Source organism: Chaetura pelagica, unplaced genomic scaffold (assembly GCF_000747805.2).
Source record: "Chaetura pelagica isolate M959 unplaced genomic scaffold, ChaPel_1.0 scaffold625, whole genome shotgun sequence".
Lineage (NCBI taxonomy): Eukaryota > Metazoa > Chordata > Aves > Apodiformes > Apodidae > Chaetura > Chaetura pelagica.
Window position 1 is genome coordinate 1,060,188 of NW_009953499.1, and position 22,362 is coordinate 1,082,549.

The following is a 22,362-nucleotide window of genomic DNA, read 5'->3' on the forward strand; positions in this document are numbered from 1 at the left end:
ACTAGAAAACAGTAAGAACTCTGACTTGGAGAAGAAGGAGGGGAGGATAGATGACTTACTAAGAGTAAGTATTTAAGTGGAATAACTCTTCTAAAAGCTGCTGTTTAAAGACACCTGGAATGCATGTGCCAGCTGGGCTGCAAAGCAGGATTTTGTATCCCTACCATTTGTAGAACCTGCATTCTTAAGGTAAAACAAATCAAGTCATTCCTTACCTGCAGGATAATGGTCTGGCTTGTAGATCCTCTGTTTGGGCCTGCCTGAATCCACAGGCAGTGTAGCAGTGACTGTGGCTACAGAGTGCAGGGTTATTTTAGCTCAGATGTTTGTGTACTCAGCAGTGTGTTAGCCTTTCTTTGACCTGTTGCACACTTTCTGTGTATATTGCTAGCTAACCTAACATGTTTCTCTGCAGAATTATCCCCTTCTTCTAAATATTGAGGAGCTGACTCTGCTTTTTGTTTAGTAATGTGTTCAGTAGACTGGGAGGGTGTGTTCTGAAATGCTCATTCATGAGAGTCAGCAACATGTATAGGGATGAGGAGAACATCTTTTGGTCAAACCTAAGGAATAAAGCTTCTCTTAACCCATTAGCATTCTTCAGGAAAAGAGAAGTACCTTTAAATCAAGGATCTGGTTTTAATGGAGGAGTTGTAGTTGATTTAACTTTGATCAGCTGGAGCATCATCTCTTCTGAAGTGCTGAGAATGACTAGAAAACACTTTGAATGGAGAATAGTGCGTCTGATCTCAGCACCTAAAAGAGCTCAGACAAGCTCTCAGAGACACAGAGGCTCATGTGGTCTTGTGGAAATGATCCATGAAGCAGGAAATAGAATTTTGTTGTTGCTGGTTTTTTTTTTTAACCATTTACTGTTTAATCAGAAGCCAGACTTATTGGTTGGAAGGGGGATGGTTACATTAAACTTTTTATCAGTGCAAATGGCTGCTGTACACTGTGGTGGTGTTAAAAAGAGCAGCTGTTACTGGGAACAGTCTGTAGAGCAGGGCTGATGCAAAGTCACTCAAACAAGAATTTAATTGAATGTGCAAAGGGAGTTACTCCATCCTTTTCCTCTGCCAGCATTGTGGCTGGAAGAGGGAGGATAGTCCAAGGATGAGTAAGCTATTTTGAGACTTGGTAGCTGTGGCAGAGCCTTTAATGTTGGGGGTTTTTTAAAATAAAATCCTTTATGCTTGTGTTTAATCTCTTTGTTTATTAGTTCCTTACATGTAAACCAGTTGACAGCATTTCCTTGTTTCTAGAGGGTTATTAAGGTTTAAGTGGGTTAAAAATCGAAGAGCTTGGCTGGGATGTTTTGATAACAGGAACCTTCTTTTCTTATCCTGCTGCTTTGCTTTCTTTAATCTGATGCCTCAGGCTAGCTGGAGAAACATCTTCCTAGGTGATGCTTAGTTTGGCTTCTGGTGATTTGAAGTCCAAGGCTTTTCTTCTCTTTTCACTTTCAGGCCAACTGCGATTTGAGGCGGCAGATAGATGAGCAGCAGAAGATGCTGGAGAAGTACAAGGAGAGGTTGAATAGATGTGTAACAATGAGCAAGAAGCTTCTCATAGAAAAGGTGAGCAGGGCACTTTCCACATCCCTGCAGTCACAGTTCACATCCTTGAAAACTTCTGTCTCCTTTGGAGCAGCACAAGCCTGCTTGTATGGCTGTGGTGATAAAAGGCAACTGGAATTCTGTCTTGAATTATTTCTCTGCAGATAGGAATGTGATGCTAAGACTGGTTACTTTTCACAGTCTCAAAGAGTGATCTCCCTTGCTTAAGTAAGATGGTCTGAGCTCTAAATGCAGCAGGCATTCCTTGATTTTTTTTCACCTGAAAATCAACATTGTCCAGCTCTGGCAATCCAGAGCAGTATCCCATTGTGCAGGGAAATTGCCAGATATGCTCTGTGACATTGGCAAGTGATTTAGACCTTCCCTTGTTTCACATGGCAAAGTTGGAGATAGTTGCTTTGTGTAACAGTGAAAACAGCACAGTAAAGACACTGGGGAAAGTGCCAGGCTGCTGTTTACCAGCATCCAGCCTGCTTCAGTGCTGAAAGATTTCCAGATATCCTGATGGTTGAACAATGTTGGGGGTTTGATTGCTCCTTCACCTGTTGGCCAATTGCTTCTATTGTTTGTGGGCACTGGATGGGCAAAACTACCAGGGTGCTGGCCAGTTCATGCAGTCTGTTTGAGCTGATTTTGTCACAGAGCTGATTGTTCTTGGCTGAATGGGACTTCTTTCTGGGAGGATTTGTAACTCTGGGCTAGGTGTTAAGTAGACCTGGTGCTCAGGTCGATGGTGTGTAGGTCCAGTGACGAGCTTTGCTGCTTCGTCCTTAATCCTGACTGACTGAAGCTTTGCTGCTCTCATCTCAGGCCTTGGAAATTTCCTCTCACTTAGCAGAAGCACTCAATGACAGCACCACCAGTCTTTAGGTGTCTCAGTGACCTAATTGAGACTGTATCAGTTCTGGGAGTGCTGCAGGTCTAGGACCGAGCTACCCGATGGCTGCATCTTAGTCTTCAGGTGTATTTTCTTCCTTCATCTCCTCTTTGAATGACTAGAGCCACATGTGGAGCTAAGCTACTGATAGGGATAGTTTTAATCCTCCTGCTAGACTGATTTCAGCTAATGACAGACTGGGTGAGCTGCCCAAGCAGCAGTGGGGAAGGAAAGGTGAGGCTGAGATGTCAGAAAGGAGGCTGTCAAGCAGCTGCTTGTCAGGCTGGTGTGAAGCACCAGCAATAACGTGATCGATGGTTTTCTTCTCAGATAAGCAGCACTGAAACAATGGAAGGTGGTAAAGAATTGGTAGTGATTTAAAACACAGCACAGCTCTTGGCTGCTGATTTATGGCTTGTGTTTGAACACGTGTTTTGTTTTGTTTGCAGTCAAAGCAGGAGAAGATGGCATGCAGAGATAAGAGCATGCAGGATCGATTGAGGCTTGGTCACTTCACCACAGTGCGGCATGGGGCATCCTTCACTGAGCAGTGGACAGATGGCTATGCCTTCCAGAACCTCATCAAGTGAGGACAGAGCTCTCTTTACCTTCCAAGACAGAAAAACTAAGCAGTTGTGTGTGGTCTTGCATGTCAAAATGTGAGAATGGTGAGACTGGTGTGTGAAAGGATCAGATAGGAACTCTGACAATGGGGAACGTTTTCACATTGAAGTGAGAAATATGTTTACACTTCAACCTGCAGAGGCATGATACTGTATCAAATTGTTGGAGTTCGTAGTATCATGGAGTGGTTTAGGTTGTAAGGGCCCTTAAAGATCATCTAGATCCAACCCCCTGCATGGGCAGGGACACCTCCCACCAGCCCAGGTTGCTCCAAGCCCCATCCAACCTGCCCTTCAACACTGCCAGGGATGGGGCAGCCACAGCTTCTCTGGGCAACCTGGGCCAGGCTCTCACCACCCTCACAGGGAAGAATTCCCTCCTTGTGTCCAAGCTCAATCTCCTTCTTCCAGTTTTCATCCATTCCCCCTTGGCCTCTCACTCCCTGCCCTTGTCCCAAGCCCCTCCCCAGCTTTCCTGGAGCCCCTTCAGGCACTGGAAGCTGCTCTAAGGTCTCCCTGGAGCCTTCTCTTCTCCAGGCAAAAAAAAAAAAAAGCAGCCCTGCAGGTTATTCTCAGTGCCCCTGCCTGGCTGTGCACTGCTTAGGGTGGAGGGATGGACCAAAATCTCACATGTATCTTGAGTCAATCAATTTTATTTGCATACTTGCATGTATTAGTCAAGGAAGACTAATTAGTTCCTTTTTTTAAGTAGAACGTAGAGAAGCTTAAAAGAGAAAATCCATACTATTTAACTTTTTTTTGCCTGCTGGTAACAGTGATCAAAGGGGCTACAGAAATCTACAAATGAAGATCAGAGACCCTTTTATGCAGGATATTAATGGAAATATCCAGTGAATTCCCACCTGGCCTAGACCTTTAAGTAGGACTTGGCAAATTAGTTGCATTAGAGAGAGCTGTGTGTGATCTTTCAAAATCACATCTCTGTAGTCTGATAGGGAGGTGCAACTCTTGTTAGGTGCAAATTAAGGACTTGATAATTCCATGTGCTGTAAGACATGGAAGCAATGCCTCTGGAATATTTACCTGCAGCCTCAGTCTCTTTTAAAAAGTGAATTAAGTATGTAAATGCTTAAGTCATTTAGGCTTGACATTCCAAGATTGCTTTTATCACTCTAAGATGTCCTAAGATAGTCTTTTTATCTTGGAGGAGAGACTGTTTTCTTAGTGAAATTGGGAACTTAGTGAAATTCAGAGAACTAGGGATAGTTTAACTGTACCCTTGAAGTATAAGGGTACTTTCTCAGACAGTGCCAGACTTCAGGAACAGTTTTAACAGGCAAGTCTGAGATGTAGAACAGAGCCTTCTAGGAAGGAGTGTGTGGAAAGTTAGTGACTTACCATGGATCCCTGGCTTTTCCGTGAGGTGAGCAACTCCTTGGGTTTGGATATCCTCTGCATGAATAAAACCTTTCACTTACTGAAAGGTTTCTGTGGGCCAGGAAAAGAATCCCCTTTTATGCAAAAATATGTTTTTAAGAAATCTGACTCACAATATTTGGCACATCCCCCTTTTCTGGGCAAAACTATTTAGTTACTAATCTTAAAGCAGATTTGAAACGCATCGTTCCAGTCTGGGGAGAGCAGATCCCGAAGACAACTGAGTACATACCATTAGTTGTTCTGCTTCATCTTTATTTCTCCTTCTTTCCAGGCAACAAGAAAGGATAAATTCCCAGCGGGAAGAAATAGAAAGACAAAGAAAAATGTTAGCAAAAAGGAAGCCCCCTGCCATGGGACAGACCCCCCCAGCAAGCAACGAGCAGAAGCAGCGCAAGAACAAGACCAACGGAGCAGAAAATGAAACGTAGGTTCTGTGGCCTCCTTGGTGGAGTGCAGAGCTGCATGCTTTGGTTAGAGCACAACATATCTCCTGGGAAATGGAATCTTGCCCTTGCCTCTAGGCTTCACTCCATGCACAAATGAGTATTGTGGAATTAGCCTGGCATTCAGCAACATCTGGCTGCAGTTCGAAATAGTTTTCGTTGGAGTAAAACAAGGATCATTGCTGAGTCCAGACTTTGTGAGCTTCACTCTTTTTTTCTTTTTTTTTGAATGCAGTCATTTTTCCAGTGATCCTGTTGCATCAAATTGAGAAGTGGTGTCTCTTTCTGAAGTGTGGCAACTTCAGAACTGATTTTGGTATCACTTTGTGTGTTACATGGTGCTTTATTTTTAAGGAACAAAAATTGCACACATCTTGAAGCCTTTATTTCCATGAGCTTTCTGGTGAGGCTTTTCAAACAATTAATTTGGTATACTGAAGAAAAAAGATGCCTCTAGAGAGACAGTTCATTAAGCACTGACCTGTGAAGAGTCCTTTGCAGTCAGGAAAGTTGAAAAGTACTTGAAGTGCTGCTCTTTCTTCTTACAGAAGATTTTTTTTTTTTTTTTTCCCCCCCCCCGAACTCTTTTTAAGTTACTGATGCTCTAAGAGTCGTGATGTTCTTGGAGAGGAAAGCTGTGTCTCACAAGAAATTAAGAACATTATTTTTTTGGAAGTTTCTGTGAGTCGGAAGTATGTTAGGTCAGAGTGGCAAGGCCATGGAGATGATGGGAGGGCTGGAGCAGCTCTGCTCTGGAGCCAGGCTGGGAGAGTTGGGGTGTTCAGCCTGGAGAAGAGAAGGCTCCAGGGAGACCTTAGAGCAGCTACCAGTGCCTGAAGAGGCTCCAGGAAAGCTGGGGAGGGGCTTGGGACAAGGGCAGGGAGGAGTGGGATGAGGGGGGATGGATGAAAAGTGGAAGAGGGAGATTTAGGTGAGACATGAGGAGGAGATTCTTTGTTGTGAGGGTGGTAAGACCCTGGCCCAGGTTGCCCAGAGAAGCTGTGGCTGCCCCATCCCTGGCAGTGTTGAAGGGCAGGTTGGATGGGGCTTGGAGCAACCTGGGCTGGTGGGAGGTGTCCCTGCCCATGCAGGGGGGATTGGATCTAGGTGATTTTAAGGTCCTTTCCAACCTCAACCATTCTGTGATTTTCCTGTGCTTTCTACCAGTGTCCTTGACAGTCCTGCTCTCCAAATTTGCATGCAAAACAAAAGCTCCCCCTGCCTTTGCACTCACAGCAGAGGTAGCACATGACTGCGTGAATCACGATGTCTGTGGTCCTCAATCTACCAGAGCCCTCAAGCAGGATGCTGATGCTTTCCTTGTTTCTGTAGTGATGATTTTTGGTGTTTCCCCAGCAGACTGGTGGAGCTGTAGGGTGATTTACTCTGCAGACATGGCAGCACGGATCTTGATGTCCCTGGAAATCAGGGTAATGTCAGTGATAGCACTGGAGCTGGTGTGAGCCTCCCTTGCTGTCATCTAGCTTTACCTGGCTCTGTAATGAGCCTTTTTGTGCTACCAGGTCTCTTTCTTTGTGTTACTTGCTATTTTATCATTCCTCACTGATACATTTCAGGGTTTTATCTTTGTGGTTTAGAAGACCTTCTTGTGGCCTTCTTACCAGTGTATGGATGTGGTTCATGTGAAGTGTTTTAGCTTATGAAAATGAGCAATGAAAACATTGTTTTTGCAAGTCAGCAGAAGCAACTGTACTGACTTGTTAACCAGTAGTTACCCTGTAAGTGCAACTGTTGGACCAATGAGTATCAGGTACAAAATGTTCTGGTTTTTGGAGGGAGTTGTTTTTTTTTCCTGTGGAATTCTTGCAGAGGCTGCCTTTTAGGCAAGTTGAATATAAATGTTTCTGAAAGTTGAATGAGAAGCAGACAGCCAAAACCCTTCAATTATTTATTTATTTATTTATTGCTTCCTCTTTTGTTCATGGCTGTTGCTGTGTCTTAAAAAGGAGAGGAAGGTCCCGTGATGCAAATTGAAGCATGCACTCTCCTGAAACTAGTTGCTAGCCTGTGAATGAGAAAAAGCTTTTCATTCAATCAGGAAGATTAGTCTGCTGGGCCTTTTTGAGGTTCATTAGGGCAGCTTGGCCAACCTTAGAGTCTTCAGCTGCACTAGGAGTAGTGTTTTTCAAGCATGTTTCTGTGAAACAGGGCAGTGTTTCTCTTAGAGCCCCTTCATTTTTGTAACACTGCTGCCAACAGGCAGCTATTTTGGGCAGCATTAGCCTGGTGGTGCTCATTACATCCCTTGCTTAATGAGTAGCCTGTTAGTGTGTAGCTCTGTAGTTAATTTGTGCACAAGAATATGAGCAAAGCTCATTGCTGGTTTGTTCAGTTGTCTTTTTATTCCTTTTACAGCAACACCAAGCAAAGACCTAAACTTTTGGGGTGGCCTTTTAGATTAGCTGAAGCTGATGAAAAGTCAGAGTGGTGCTGGGGGAGGGTGGGGGTGTAAATTAGCATGTTTTGGTGTGAAAGGAGGCAGCATGTGAACCTTGATGGTGCTGGCTGTGGTTTGTGTGTGTCTGTAGTTTGCAATAAGTGGTTCCTTGTGGTCAAGATCCTTTCAAAGGGAACTTGGCTTGTGAGTTTTACATTATATTTATCAGCCAAGAACTACTCTAGTACTTATTTCAATTATGTGAACCCTTTTTATCAACAGTGGAGAGAAGTTGGGGCATCCTGAGCACTCAGCTGCTCTCAGTTTACTGAATTCAGCTGAGGTCCCACAGCCCTGCCGACAGGACTCAAGCCACTTTCACACTGGTTGTGGTTTTGGTGCTGTGGAGACCTTGTGCACTCACCTTTGTACTAAGTACTATGCAGAGCATACCTGCTGCAACAGGAATCCTTGTGGGATATGCTTTGAACTCCATTTAGGTTCAAAAAAGACGTTTATGTGCTGTCACAGGTGTATCTTGTTTACAAAGTAAACTCATGCAATTGATGTGGGCTTCATAATTTTCTGCTCAGGTGTGATGCTTTTACCATGCTCCTTGTTGGTAGCAGTGAGAAAAATAAGTATAATAATTCATCTTTCTAACCTTAAAGATCTCAGCACATTGTTACCTTTCACTAGTGATGGGATCTGTCATTATTTTGCTGTAAGACTGTGCTTTCCCTCTGTCTCATCTCTGTGGCCACATGCCCTTCTAATCCCAGTGTGAAGAGCTGGGTTTAATTATCCAGCTTTTATTACAGAGAAAAATAGAAAAGGAAATCAGTGAAGTGAACTTCAAATGGAAAAATAAAATACAGCATAACTGTGCTTCAGTGTTGGGTATTTAGATTATGGTTTAGCTGTTGTGGTTAAAAACCAGTCACTGGCCAAAATAGGTATTTGAGGGACTTGGATTTGAAATTAATGTTGTTTATCAAGATTTAAGATTTTGGCCTCCTTTAGATTGACTATAAGGAAAAAATATGTGTTGTAGAGTTTACCTAAAAACAATTTCCTGTTGACATACTCCACATTGTTGTCACTCCCTCTGGTGATGAGGGTTCTGCAGACTGTTCCTTTCACCACATGCACTGAAACCTAATGCAGTGGGTCTGTCTCTTCTCTGCAGGTTAACATTAGCAGAATACCATGAACAGGAGGAAATCTTCAAACTCCGACTAGGTCATCTTAAAAAGGTAAGAACTAACTGCAGAAAAGGCTTTTAGAGTGGTAGGTTTTGATACAGTGTTCTCTGAACAACAGCATTTCTCTGTAGGGGTCACTGCTGTTGGATAATTGAGAGGTTTTTGGTGCTTGAAGGGGATGGCTGGGATTTTGTAATAATTTTTCCCAAGGCAGTGGTGTTCAGCAAAGATGTTCTTTGCTTCAATAAATAGATTTCTCTGTTGCTGTGGTTATAATTCCATGCAAGGAGCTCCACTGGTTTGGTGCATCATCTTCTGTCACTATAATTTGCTCAGTGCTGGGCTCTGTAGGTGTCTGACATGGGGGAAATATGAAGGAATGGACCAGGGAAGGAAGTTGTAAGAACACAACCAAAAGCCATCACTGGCTTTCCTATTTCTTTGAGTAACCAGCACTATCAGGAGCAATCCAGTAAAATCTTTTGGAAAATGGTGCTGTTGAGGTTATAAAGCATGTTTGTTTTCTAATCCATTGGCTTCAGTAGAAGCTGGACCTGCAAGGAGGGTTATACTTAAATAAGCTGTTACTTAACTTTGAAATGATTGCAATAACATCTAAATTTTCTGGGACACTTCAACAGATGAAGTACTGAAAGAAAATAATGGTTGTCTTCTGCCATTTCCTGGTTAGCTGTGATCTCTGCTCAGGCCAAAAAGTTTTCTTTCCCATATGAAAGAAAGAAGAAATGTGCAGATGCATTCCTGGAACCCCCTGCTTTTCTCAGGTGGTGCCTGAGCTCTTATTTTCTGGAACCTTGATACACTAATTGAATGGGAGGCCCTGTGAATGCTGTTGGACTCTTTGTTATTTTCAGTGGCAAGGAAAAGTTATTGCCCACATGGAATCTGCTGGCACTCTGCCCATAGTGTGTGATTGACCTGTGGGCAAAGCTAAGTGATAGGGGCAGGAGGATGCCAGAGGAATGCTTGCTCCACAGCCTCCACATTGCTGCAGGGGATTAATTGCAGGTCCTGGCATGTGGTGTGCAACCCTGGGACAGAGGAATCCATTTGGAAATGGACCTTAATGGAAAATGAAGTAATGTTCTGGGATCGTGGTATTGTCTGAAGCTGTGCTTATCCTTCTCCACTTTTGGAAACTGGCTCATTCTTTATGCCTAAAAATAGAACAAGTTGAGGAGGGAAGGAGCAGAGTCACAAGACAAATGGGCAACTATGTCCCTTGAGTCACATGTGCCAAATAATACTGCTCAAGGTGCTCGTTTCAATTGAGGTTTGCAACTCTGTCCACACTGATGTGAATTCTACTGTCATGTTTGAGGGCACAAGAACTTGCAGCTCCACAAAAAGCACATCAGAACTTCCACATGGTACTAAGTTACACTGCTCTACCACTAACAGGACCCAATGTTGGCCTTTCACATTCTCCATTCTTTCCAGATGCTGCCCCATCCAGCATCATGACATCCCTGTTTCTTTCTTACTTCTCTGGGCTGTCCTCTTCCTCTTGAACCAGCAGAGGCTGAGTTCCTGCAGAACAGCTACCTAGCAGTCAGGGAAGGAGCAGAACCAGAACAGCAAGGCTTCTTAATTACAGAAAATGTTAAAAACAAGAAGGTGTAAAGCTGTGTCTTGCTCTTGTCTCTGTGTAGGTGTCAATGAAACTGCCCTGTTTTCATTCCTGCCACCTTCCACCTGACTCTTAGTCGACTGTGACCATATCTCTAATCACCCAAACAAGTGACTTCCCAATAACTACTTCACAAGTGGAATTACAGTTGTGTTTCTGTCCATGCAGGCAGGCATGCTAACTGCACCAACTCACACAGTGTTGTGTTTTCCTTGTGGTTTTTCCCTCGTGCAGGAAGAAGCAGAGATCCAGGCAGAGCTGGAACGGCTAGAGAGGGTTAGAAATCTACATATCAGGGAATTGAAAAGGATACACAATGAAGATAATTCACAGTAAGCACATGGGATTCAGGGACAAGAAGGTGTAACAATGTTTGATTTGTCTCCTTCATAAATAAGAAACAATCCTTTTTATTTTAAATGGATGTTACAACATAATGTCACTTGACTGGGGGGCAGCACAGTGATAGAACCTGAAGTTCATGTAAGACAAAGGCTTCCAGGTGCATGGAGGTGCAAAGTGACCAAATAGTATCAAATCTGTCAGTCATTAACACAGTTTTAACATTTTCCTGTCTTAATAATATATTAAAATGAATGTAATGATTGTTTCTGAGCTCTGTAGTAGCTGTAATTTATTGTCCAACATTCCTTCTGTCAGTGTTATTAAACTGTCTCTTTCTCACCAGATTTAAAGACCATCCAACGCTAAATGATAGATACTTGTTGCTACATCTCCTGGGTAGAGGTGGCTTCAGTGAAGTATATAAGGTAAATTTGAAGTGGCAGTCTGTGGTGTAATCTGAGTCTGCAGTGAAATATTGCAGTAAGCAGAATTTTTACACTTGTTTTCTTAATGGTGTGTGTGGTTGTGGAGGGGAGAAGGTGGAGAACAAAGCACATGCTGCATCTGGCTTGCATTAGGCAGCAGGCTGGAGATGATTTTTTTTTTTTTAGGTTCTTCCCCTGTCCTCAGAGGTCAGATTTTGTGCAAATGTGTGTTTCAAGAAAATGCTGCACCAAGTCTGCAAGTTTTGTCAGGACATGGAAGCAAACCACTTGTTTCTTCAAGTGCTACACACAAATACCTTAAGTAGCAAAGTTTTGTTGAGTGTCACAGAGCCAGCCTGAGCCTCACTGTAAAGAAGAGCAAATAGCTCCCATAAAAGGAGCAAAGCCTCTATTTCCTGGGAGTAGAAGGCTTTTTTTTTTTTTCATGTGTCTTCATTTTATGCTCTGAAGAAGCAGAGTGGAAGGGTTTGTGTAGCCTTGGGACTTCTTTGGAACTGAGGATTACTTGTGTGTCAGCACTCTTGTATGGCCAAGACCTGTGATACTTCTGTGCTTGCTATTTGACTACTGGGCCTTTCCAGTTCAAAATATTCCTCATTTATACCCAGTAGTTCTTAATTCATGTTGAATTTGGCTGGAATAAAACTAACTGCCAATGCAAATATTGGAAACTTCACAGCCAGTTATTATTTTGATGCAGTACAACAATAGGTATCTAAACCAGGGGGTCTGAACTGCTCAGGTAGTGGAAAAAAAAGAGTGTGATCTGTATGTAAGTACCTTAAATTGCTCTTTGGAGGCTTTGCTGACTCAGTAGAAAGCCTTGGCTCCACAGATGAAAGCAAGAGGGTATGAATGGTTCATACCTGACTGTGCTTGGGAGCTGTGCTGTATTATTAGAACAAAGAAATGCTTAGTCCTTCCTCTGCAGAGTCTTGGCCAATATATTAAGCGTTAGGATTTAAGTGTATAACTTTTGAGATGGACACAATTTATCATAGAATAACCATAGAATCATGGAACGGTTTGGGTTGGAAAGGACCTTAAAGATTCCAACCCCCCCTGCGTGGGCAGGGACACCCAGAGGGCCAACCTCTTCCTGGGCTGCATGCAAAGAAATGTGGCCAGCAGATGGAGAGAGGTGATTCTGCCCCTCTACTCTGCCCTGGTGAGACCTCACCTGGATCACTGTGTCCAGCTCTGGAGCCCCCAACACCAGAAGGATGTGGACCTGTTGGACAATGTCCAGAGGAGGCCATGAAAATGATCTGAGCAATCTGTTCTAGTTGGAGATGTCCCTGCTTATTGTAGGGGGCTTGGACTAGATGACCTTTAGAGGTCCCTTCCAACCCAAGACATTCTATGGTTATGCTCCAGGATGGAGAGCTGTGCCACCAATGTGAAACAAAGTCTTGAAAATCCTCTGTATGGTTTAGACTTCTTGAACTGAGTGTAGAAAATGAGTTAGGTGGCCTGGGGGAATGAATCATGGCAGGGTCTTTTCCAGTGTGATTAACTGTCTATATTTTGGTAATTTGGCCTTTCTGAGCCCATTGTAGCTCTGGTGGTAAAATGTCAGAATAAATGCAGCATTAGAGCCTATGGGGAAGGTCAGATCAAAGCACAGAATATTCAATTGTTTTCAGAGTTGCTTGGTTTCATTAGTGAATCTAATTACATCAAAATGTGGGTTTGCTCTTCACTCAATATGTTGTAATGCTGATTTCCTGGGTGGGGATATTGGTTTGTTGCAGCTTGTCTGCTTTTGCTGTATTAACTTGAAGTTGTGATTCCTACTGATCTTCAGCTCTTCTCTCTGCAGGCATTTGATTTAACAGAACAAAGATATGTAGCTGTGAAAATACACCAGTTAAATAAAAACTGGAGAGATGAGAAGAAAGAAAACTATCACAAGTAAGCAAGGCTGCAAAGCAGCCAGCCATGTTTCCAAACTCCTCCTGTATTTGATTATCCAGTGCCTGTGAATGTATTTTTTCTTCCCCTGTGTTTTGCCACATTTCAAAAGCCACTCTCTGGCCCAGTAGCTACTTGCTAAAGTTCTGGTCAGATCAGAAATGTTTTGAATGTACACAACACTGAGTTTTGTGTATGCACAAGGTTTTAAAGCACCAGTAGTGCTCTAGGACAAAAGCTTTGAAGTGGTTTGTCCTCTCTGACATGTCTGATCTCTGCTCTTGTGGGAAACAGTTGTTTGTGCCCATCTTCCAGGTACACACCTGCACTGTGCTCCCCTAAAGCCTTTCCCTTCCTTTTGTTTCCTGGAGTATTTAATGATTTCAGAACTGCAATGTGTCATAGCCTAGAAGGGAGGCACAGGAAGCCTTTTGGTGTGGCCAGCACTTGGTCCCTAAGGTTATGGATTAGATAAGCTCTGCAGAAAGGCAGCCAAGCCTTCTTGACTGACCTTCAAAGATAAAGCTGTGATCTTAATTCCTTAACAAATCACTGGGACAAACTAAGCTGAATTTGAAGGCTGGAAGTTGAGCTTCATCCTGGATTTTTTCTAGAACTTTCTGATTTTTATATTCAGCTATCTTGGATCCCTTAACAATTTATTCAGAGGTTATTCTGTCTTGGCAAGCAGTACCCTCAATCAAGATGAGTTATTTTGTAGTACTGCCAGTGATTGAGATGCACTCAGAGTCTGTGGTTCTCAAGAGCTGTTCTGCTCGGTTTTCTTGAGCTCTCTGAATAATGTGCATGGGTTGGATTGAAGTTGGACCTCTGTGTGGAATGTCTGGGTTCACTATCAGAACTTAGAATGAATTCACTTGTATGACTGATGCTCAGACTTTCCTCTTTCCAGACATGCATGTAGAGAGTACAGAATTCACAAAGAACTGGATCACCCTCGAATAGTGAAGCTCTATGACTACTTCTCGCTGGATACTGACTCGTAAGTTGTGTTGCTATTTGACTTCTTTTGACCCATTCACTAGAAACAAAGTATTTGGTCTCTTCAAGCTTTCCAGGAGAGCCCAGAGAATGTCCACACCCATTTAATATCCTGTACTGCAGAGGTGTCTGAGGCACTTGCAGTGTTTAGCAGTGTTCTAAGGCACTAGCTCACTGGCCTGTGTGCTGTAATTGGCCAGATGTTGTGCTTTACCAGTAAATCCTGCTCCTTGTCGGCCTGAGCAAATGTCCCAGCTGATATGGCTTCCTGCTGCTGGATCTGTGTCCAGCTCTAGAGTCCTCAGCACAAGAGGGACATGGACCTGTTGGAATTAGTCCAGAGAAGGACCACAGAAATTATCTGAGGGCTGGAGCAGCTCTCCTACAAAGACAGGCTGAAAGAGTTGGGTCTGGAGAAGGCTCTGGGTAGACCTTAGAGCACCTTCCAGTGCCTGAGGGGGCTCCAGGAAAGCTGGGGAGAGGCTTTTGACAAGGTTGTGTAGCAATAGGATGAGGGGCAATGACCTTAAACCAGAGCAGGGGAGATTTAGACTGGATATTAGGAAGAAGTTCTTTACTATGAGGGTGGGGAAGCACTGGAACAAGTTGCCCAGAGAGGAGGTGAAGGCCCCATCCCTGGACACATTCAAGGTCGGGATTGACCAGGCTCTGAGCAACCTGATGTAGTTAAAAAGGTCCCTGAGCACTTCAGGGGGCTGGACTAGATGACCTTTAAAGGTCCCTTCCAACCTCACAAGTTCTGTGATTCTATGATCCAGCACTTCATGGGGCATCTCTGACCTCTGTACTGTTGAGGACTGTGTTCCTGGTGGCTTATTTATAGAACAGGATGAATAGGATGGAGACCGTTTAATTTAATTTATTGACCAAATAGGTGAGCCTTACAGATAAGCAATAGCAAAGTATTCTGGCTTCTCTCAGGTGCCTTAATTACAGCATCTACTGTTTTGCCTTCAGGTTTTGTACAGTGTTAGAATACTGTGAGGGGAATGATCTGGACTTCTACCTGAAACAACACAAGTTAATGTCGGAGAAAGAGGCACGATCCATTATCATGCAGATTGTGAATGCTTTAAAATACCTAAATGAAATCAAACCTCCCATCATACACTATGACCTTAAACCAGGTATGCTGTGCTGCTAGCTGATGTGCTTAAGGATGCTCGTGAGAGGTAATGGGTTTATAACTAAGGTGGGGAAGTTTAATTTGGTCAGACAGCAAAAAGGAGACAGGGCTGTCTGGGAAAACTTCACTTGCAACAAGCCAAAAAAACCCTCAAATGCACAGAACATGCTGTGAAAAGGGTATTGTCTCCCAGAATTGCAACATAAACCAAGGAAGCAACATTCCAGAAAAAGTAGCCTCCTTGTTCAGAACGAGCCCTTGAACCACCAAGTATCTGTGTTTGGTTTCTTAATGTCCTTCTTGTATTCTGCTGTTGAGCTTCTGTTATTGCTTCATAAAGGTTTCCATAATTACCACTGTTTCATGTTCCCATTCTTCTGGCTTATTCTTTCTGTAATCATCTGCCTGAGAATCTGGTGGCAGAAGCTGACTTGGAAGTGTTTGGTTTTTCATACCACGGGGCAGCTCACAAAGCTGAGGACACAAAGTCAAACTTCTGGCTCTGCCTTTGCATTCAGCAACATCTGCCACAGAGAAAGTCTTCTCCAGATGTTGCTGCAGCTTTCCCTTTGTCGTTGGGCAGGGTCACCAGGGGATACATGGAAGTGCTCTCCTGTGGGATGCTTTGTGCTGGCTGCATAGCTTTTTCCTAGCCCAGTAAAATTCAGCCACCTCTTCCAGCAGTTATCCCTGGCTTGTCTCCCTACACTGGTGGCACTCCATCAGCATTGTGTAACTGTGTGTGTGATGTGGTTTGTTGCATCAGCATGAGGAATCCGTGCAGGAGGTGGTGCTGTTGCACTAGCTCTAGTGACCCTGGCTCTTCCCCCAGCTGCTGGTGTTGGAGCTGCAGAGCTCTGCCCACAGTTGTCTAAAGCTCTGATTCATCCCCTGCCATCATGCACGATTCTGCTGCTTTATTGCAGGCTTTGAGGAAAACAGTGATGATCTGACTTCTTGATCCTTGATGGATTTGTAAAAAGACTCTTGCCTAAACACTAATTGTCCTTTCTGAGCTTAGAAAGCCACTGGGGAGCACTGCCAGGAAGGAGGGAGTTTCTGGCTTGTTGAGAGGCCAGGGCAAGTCAGGACTTCTGGGCAGACTGAGTCATAACTTCTCTCCTTAATCCTCATTTTTGACCTGCCCTTCCAAGGGGATCTTTGGGAGGGGTCAAATAGCAAGGGCATCAAACTCATTTGGCTGCTGGGGCTCTGGATCAGGAGGCTCCAAGTCATGTCAGGCCACTGGGTCATTCAAGGATGGGCAGATCAGTTCCAGCAGTTAGTGAGAACTGACTTATCTTTGGAGCTGGGGATATTGAGTCCTATAACATCTACCCCAAGCTGCTGCAGCTCCCTGGGTAGATTCCTTGTCCCCTCATACAGGGTGCCAGAGTTCAATCCAATTTTGTTCTTGGTTTTTTTTCCTGCTAGATGTGTATCCTAAGGAGCTATTTCTTTTCTCTGTCTAGGTAACATTCTTCTAGTCAATGGTACTGCATGTGGAGAGATAAAAATCACAGATTTTGGACTTTCCAAAATCATGGATGATGATAGCTACAACTCTGTTGATGGCATGGAACTGACATCACAGGGGGCTGGTACTTACTGGTAAGTGTTGCCTGGGGTACTTGCAAGTTAGAGATCAAGAACAGTTTATAAACAGCTTTGGATCAGTGTCAGCTCTGTATGTGCTGCCATTGTGACAGCTTGAGACAGTGGAGGTTTGAGACCCTGGAAACTGCTCTTGTTGTCACACAGCTCCTTTTGAGGCTGGCAGCTTTCCTTTTCAGTGGGTTAGTGTTTATATGTTTGAAAACCATCTCTTATCCAAAGGGCCTGGTGAAAAGTGGCATATGCTGCTGAGATAGTGAGCTCTGGAGTGGGACTTGGCTGCTGTTTCACAGACCATAATGGCCCTGTTGAACAGTTTAGGCAGGAAGGAGGGGAATGCCACAGGTATTTGGAAATTCAGGGACATCAGGGAGATGGAAAGAGGATTCCACTGAAATGAGAGGGGTGAAAATCCATAGTTAGATTTTACAGGAGATGTAAATCTGACAGGGCTGTCTACAGCCAGAGCTTCCCTTCAGTGTCATGTGGAAGATGTTTTCAGCAGTACGTTATCCTTTGTTGTCACTGCATCTCCTGTGGCTGAGAGCAGGAACTGCAGAGGGTGCCACCAAGTGTGGTTCTTGGTGATGAGGGTCATGAGACCCTGGAACAGGTTGCCCAGAGAAGCTATGGCTGCCCCATCCCTGGCAGTGTTGAAGGGCAGGTTGGATGGGGCTTGGAGCAGCCTGGGCTGGTGGGAGGTGTCCCTGCCCATGCAGGGGGTTGGAACTGGATGATCTTTAAGGTTCCTTCCAACCCAAACCATTCTATGATTCTGTGATGTTACCCAAGCTGCAGAGTGTCTCTATGGGCAACAGTTGCACAGGAACATTTGTTAAGACATGCTGTGTTGTAGAGCTCTTCTGTTCCTAAAAATGAAACTAGCTGCAGTTTGAGGCTGAGTGTCTGACTAGGACGTGGCATCTGGGGTTGTATTTCTAGAAATATGTATTTTGGCTGTGTCTTTCTATTGTGGAATTGTTGGCCAAGCTCTTTAACAACAAATACCAGTTCTGAAGATAAAAGGAAATGGGATTATTTTGTGTGCTCTGGTGAAAGAAGTTGACTGTGCTAACTAGCTCGAACCATGAGTGTCTGGAGAGTCCTTGGATCCCTGTTCCCAGAAGGAGATGATCTTGGATCATTGATGATCTTGGACCAATGATGCACAGGAATGAAATTGGGACCTTCAAGTCCCAAACCAGTATCTGATCACGGGAGTTTGTTCCTTTCTTTCTAACGAAGATTACTGAAAGTATTTCTAGATGTTCCTCATAACCTGTTGTCACTTCCTTCTAATCAGGTATTTGCCACCAGAATGTTTTGTGGTTGGGAAAGAACCTCCAAAGATTTCAAATAAAGTTGATGTCTGGTCAGTGGGAGTCATCTTCTATCAGTGTCTCTATGGCAGAAAGGTAAGAAGACATTATTTAACTCCTTTCCTAGTGATGATTCCCAAACTTTTTGGGAGGCTGCCCTGCCTTCTGCTTCCTTCTCCTCCCCAGGCTTAGAAGGTGCTTCCACCCTGTCTCCTTGCTGTCAGTTCCAAGGCAAAATCCATGCCTTGAATGGGGAGACCTTGGTTGTGTTTTGCTCTACATGGCACTTCCTTCAGGAGCAATGTTCTGCAGAACATCTCTTACCACTGGGCATCTTCCCATGGAGGCCATTAAAAGCAGGAGAAGAATTTCAGGGCCAGACACCTGTGAGGTTCTTGGCCTGGCTTTGTTCTGTGATGCTTTCAGTGAGCTAAGTCTTTGTCAAGCCTGATGCTGCTTGATGACTGCAAGTGTTGTAGGAAAAAAAATAGTAGGTACCAAGACCCACTCTAGAACTTCCTAGGCTGGCTTGGGGAAGGGAAGAGTCTGGGTCAGGAAAAGTGATTTGTTTCATGACAGCAGAAGAGCTGGGTTGGCACAGGAAAAGGATTCCATCAACTCTTGTTTTCATGAGTCCTTGGTAACCAGGTGTGGTGAAAGCCTGGGCTGACAAACACTGTTGAGTGCTGTCACGTCAGCAGTGGAACCAGCAGAGTGAAGTGGGTGAAATTCCTGTTGACTTGGGAAGGTAAAGGCCCCCTTGCACATGCTGAAGCTGACTTACAAGGTCTGGAAGCAGGTAGAGATTCCTCCAGCCTGAGCTGGAGATGCCTCAAACATGTTCCAGCTTAGTCCCTTTTGTTTAGTTTAAGTGTGGGAGAAATGTCCTGCTCATCTCACTGGGCCCTGTAGCACCTTCACAACATTCATGGGCTTCTTGCCTGGAAAGATGCTGATTTCAGGTGATGATGAACAGTGATGTGAGGGGTTTTTGAGGCCTGTCATCAACCTTTAACGACTCTCTTTCATTTTTTGGTAGCCCTTTGGTCACAACCAGTCACAACAAGATATTCTGCAGGAGAACACAATTCTGAAAGCTACCGAGGTGCAGTTCCCTCCAAAGCCAGTAGTCACACCAGAAGCAAAGGTAAATCATCTTGCAGTGAGTTTGATCACCCTGTGTGGGAGGTTCTGGCAGTTCCACCTCGGTTTTCCTAAATCTGCAGGAATGTTCAGTGCTGGCCTCCTGCAGAGTGGTCAGTGGCTTTCCCTGGTAGCTATCAGGCTGGGGATGGAGCAGAGGGTTCTACTGCCCCTGCTCTCTGCTGATGACAGATGAGCTGGTGTAGGAGCTGGGCTGGCTGAGGGCACTGGGGGAGGAATTTCAGCCCTGGGGTTGTCAGATTGGCCCTGCTCCCAAAGATTTATAGAATTCCAGCCTGGTTTGGATTGGAGGGACCTTAAACATCCTCTAATCCCAATTCTCTGCCATGGGCAGGGACACCTCCCACCAGCCCAGGTTGCTCCAAGCCCCATCCAACCTGCCCTTCAACACTGCCAGGGATGGGGCAGCCACAGCTTCCCTGAGCAACCTGTTCCAGTGTCTCTCCAAGTTCCTAGTGAAGAAATTCTTCCTCATGTCTCACCTGAATCTCCCCTCTTCCGGTTTTAATCCATTCCCCCTCATCCCATGTCCCAAGCCCCTCCCCAGCTTTCCTGGAGCCCCTTCAGGCACTGGAAGCTGCTCTAAGGTCTCCCTGGAGCCTTCTCTTCTCCAGGCTCCACCCCAACTCTCCCAGCCTGGCTCCAGAGCTGCTCCAGCTCTCAGATCATCTTGCTGACCTTCTCTGGATTGCTCCAACAGCTCCTTGGCCTCCCTTGTCCCTCTCCTAATGCCTCTCTTGCCCCCGGGGTGTCTGCAGGCGTTCATCCGGCGCTGCCTGGCCTACCGCAAGGAGGACCGGATAGACGTCCAGCAGTTGGCTTGTGACCCCTACTTGCTGCCTCACATCCGGAAATCTGTATCCACCAGCAGCCCAGCTGGAGCTGCAATTGCATCCACCTCTGGATCATCCAATAACAGCTCTTCAAACTGAGACAGAGTAACAGGCAAAAAAAAAGCCCCAAAACAACCCACAACAAAACTGCTTGAGAAACCGGCAACAAGACTTTCAGAAACAGCTTTGGAATAAGAGGAATCCGTGAGGGTCTCAAGAAACCTGTACCAGGTGCTTTTTTTTCTCTTGCTTTTTTCCATCCATAGAGCATGACAACATCAACTCTCATCAAGAAAAACCTTCAGCATCTAGGCCAAGCCATGTGGATAGGAGGTGGCTTGAGGTTGATCCAGTAAATGACCACAAAAGGGTTGGTTGCTCTGAGCAAGGAAGGGAAACTCAAGGAAATACAAAAACAAACAAGCAAAACAAAAAAAGACATGGTTCCATGTACTGTGAACTTCTGAACATGCAGCCTTGGGGAATCCAGGATGTCGTGTGTGCTTCATATGAAGAATGTGGACTTTGGAAAAAAAAGACTGGGCTAGTCCAGTGTTGATATTTAAACATTGTTCTTTTTCTTTTAATAAAGTTTAGGTAACATCTCCTGAAAAGCTCGAAGCACCAAGGTTCAGCTGGGGATGGTATATGACTCTTTGCCCTTTGGAGGGGAAAAAAGTTGATCCTGCCTGTTCATGGCACTAGAGTTAGTGTTTTACCCCTAATTAATTTCAGTTTTTTAAAAATAACAATTTTTTGGAAGAAAACAGTTTTCTGGTCTCAAAGTGAAACCCATATTAGCAGGTTCATGGCAGTGGCCATTCTGGGGATGGTGCAGCTTTCTGCTCCCTTGAGGTGGCCTCTTGGGAGTCAGTCACCTTCTCAGGAGGGCAGCAAAGCCCATGGGAGAGCTGGTGTGGGTCTGTGATCTGAGTGGGTCACAGCTCAGGCTGTCCCAAGGTATTTCAGCTGCTGCTCCACAGCTCTCCCAACGGTTGCACCTTTTTCATTTCATTGAAGTGCTGTTCTTTTTGGAAACACACCCTGACATGTTCAGGACATGCTGTCTGGTCTCGTGAGCATGATCTCTGTTGGCTGGTGAAAAGGCAGGCAGGGGAGGGGAAGGAATCAGAGCACAGCTGAGTTGATCACAGGTGTGGTTTGTGCTCTCCCAGTACTGCTCAGATCTTGCTTAAGTTATAAAATTCCAAAGCTGGAGACTCTTCTGCTCTTCTCAGTTAGGTGACTTGGCAGCAAAGCTTCCTCTCTCCCTTAACACTTCCCTTTTAAAACTTGCTGACTTTCCTAACTTGCTGCTATCACTGCATCTGATTACAAACTCGAGGGGAATGTTCTAGAAGGGAGCAAGCACCCTAATTATTTTTTTTTTCTCACTTCTGTAACCTGCCTGGAGAGGCTTTACACCTTCAGCCAGAGTCTGCCTGCTGGGAAATGCAAACTTTTTGTCCCCCCTCTGCCTCCTTTTTCCCTCCACATTGAAGGGAGACTGAAAACACACACAAAAAGCACAGCCCTTGAACATGTGGCAGCCAGGTTGGAGTGCTCCTAACACGTGGCAGGAGCTCATAGCCAGGAATATTTAAAGATGCAGTGTTCAAGAGCAAGGTTTGTCACGGGGAGGGGGAGCTGAGGGGTGCACAATTGCAGTTCAGGGTGTTGTTTCAAAAACAGCTTGCCCTGTGCACCCTTCCTGACCCAATCCCCAGACCACCACAGTGGGCTGTTCTCTGTGTGGCACCTCCAGGGTTGTTCCAGCAGCTTGGAGGCTGTTTTGGGGCACTCAGTACCCCAGTGGCCTTCTCATGGCAAGCAGTGTTCTCTGTCAGGCACTTCTGGGGGAGAACTACCACTTGTCTGCCTTACTGTAAGCACTCATCTGCAATTATTATCCTTTAAAACCTGATCAGGAACTTGTGGTTTACTGAAAACTGGACCAGTGAGTCCATGGAAATTGAGCAGTGGACCTGGGAGGGGAGAGCTCAGCTGCTTTGATTTTTATTCCTATTTTTGTAGTGACTCTTGGGCTTTTAATTGGATGTGTTCACTTGCAGCTCTGCATTAAGGTGGTCTCTAAACTCTCAGTTTTTGAAACAAAGGAAAAAAAAAAAAACCTGCATCTTTAAATGCTCAGCCCTTATTTCTTTTAGTCCCTTCCATCCCTGCAGCTCTATTCCAGAAGGTAACTGTTCAGCAAGCAGGGCTTGGATGTGTCTGTTCAGCCTCTGTCAGGCAAAGTCAGGGTTGATGCTTCATCCCTTTTGCTGAAACTGATGATTTGGTGTCTGTCCACATCGGGGAGAATTCTAAAAGGGTTTTTTCTATCCCAGTCCCATTGTTTCTTGGCCATCCAGTGTGTGCTATCTCTGTGGGTGTGATTAG

The 22,362-nt window shown here is 44.8% G+C and overlaps 1 protein-coding gene across 1 annotated transcript in view; it reads left to right on the forward strand.

Annotated features, from left to right (window-relative positions):
* Window positions 1–20,061, forward strand: part of TLK2 (tousled-like kinase 2) — a 40,171-nt gene extending 20,110 nt beyond the window's left edge. Inside the window, exons 10-23 of the mRNA XM_009999343.1 lie at window positions 6–64; window positions 1,470–1,580; window positions 2,907–3,043; window positions 4,753–4,905; window positions 8,512–8,578; window positions 10,413–10,510; window positions 10,867–10,948; window positions 12,792–12,883; window positions 13,797–13,886; window positions 14,864–15,033; window positions 16,505–16,643; window positions 17,950–18,061; window positions 19,005–19,112; window positions 19,888–20,061. Of these exons, the coding sequence (XP_009997645.1) occupies window positions 6–64; window positions 1,470–1,580; window positions 2,907–3,043; window positions 4,753–4,905; window positions 8,512–8,578; window positions 10,413–10,510; window positions 10,867–10,948; window positions 12,792–12,883; window positions 13,797–13,886; window positions 14,864–15,033; window positions 16,505–16,643; window positions 17,950–18,061; window positions 19,005–19,112; window positions 19,888–20,061 (1,592 nt within the window). The remainder of the gene's footprint in view (window positions 1–5; window positions 65–1,469; window positions 1,581–2,906; window positions 3,044–4,752; window positions 4,906–8,511; window positions 8,579–10,412; window positions 10,511–10,866; window positions 10,949–12,791; window positions 12,884–13,796; window positions 13,887–14,863; window positions 15,034–16,504; window positions 16,644–17,949; window positions 18,062–19,004; window positions 19,113–19,887) is intronic.
* The last annotated feature ends 2,301 nt before the right edge of the window (window positions 20,062–22,362 follow it).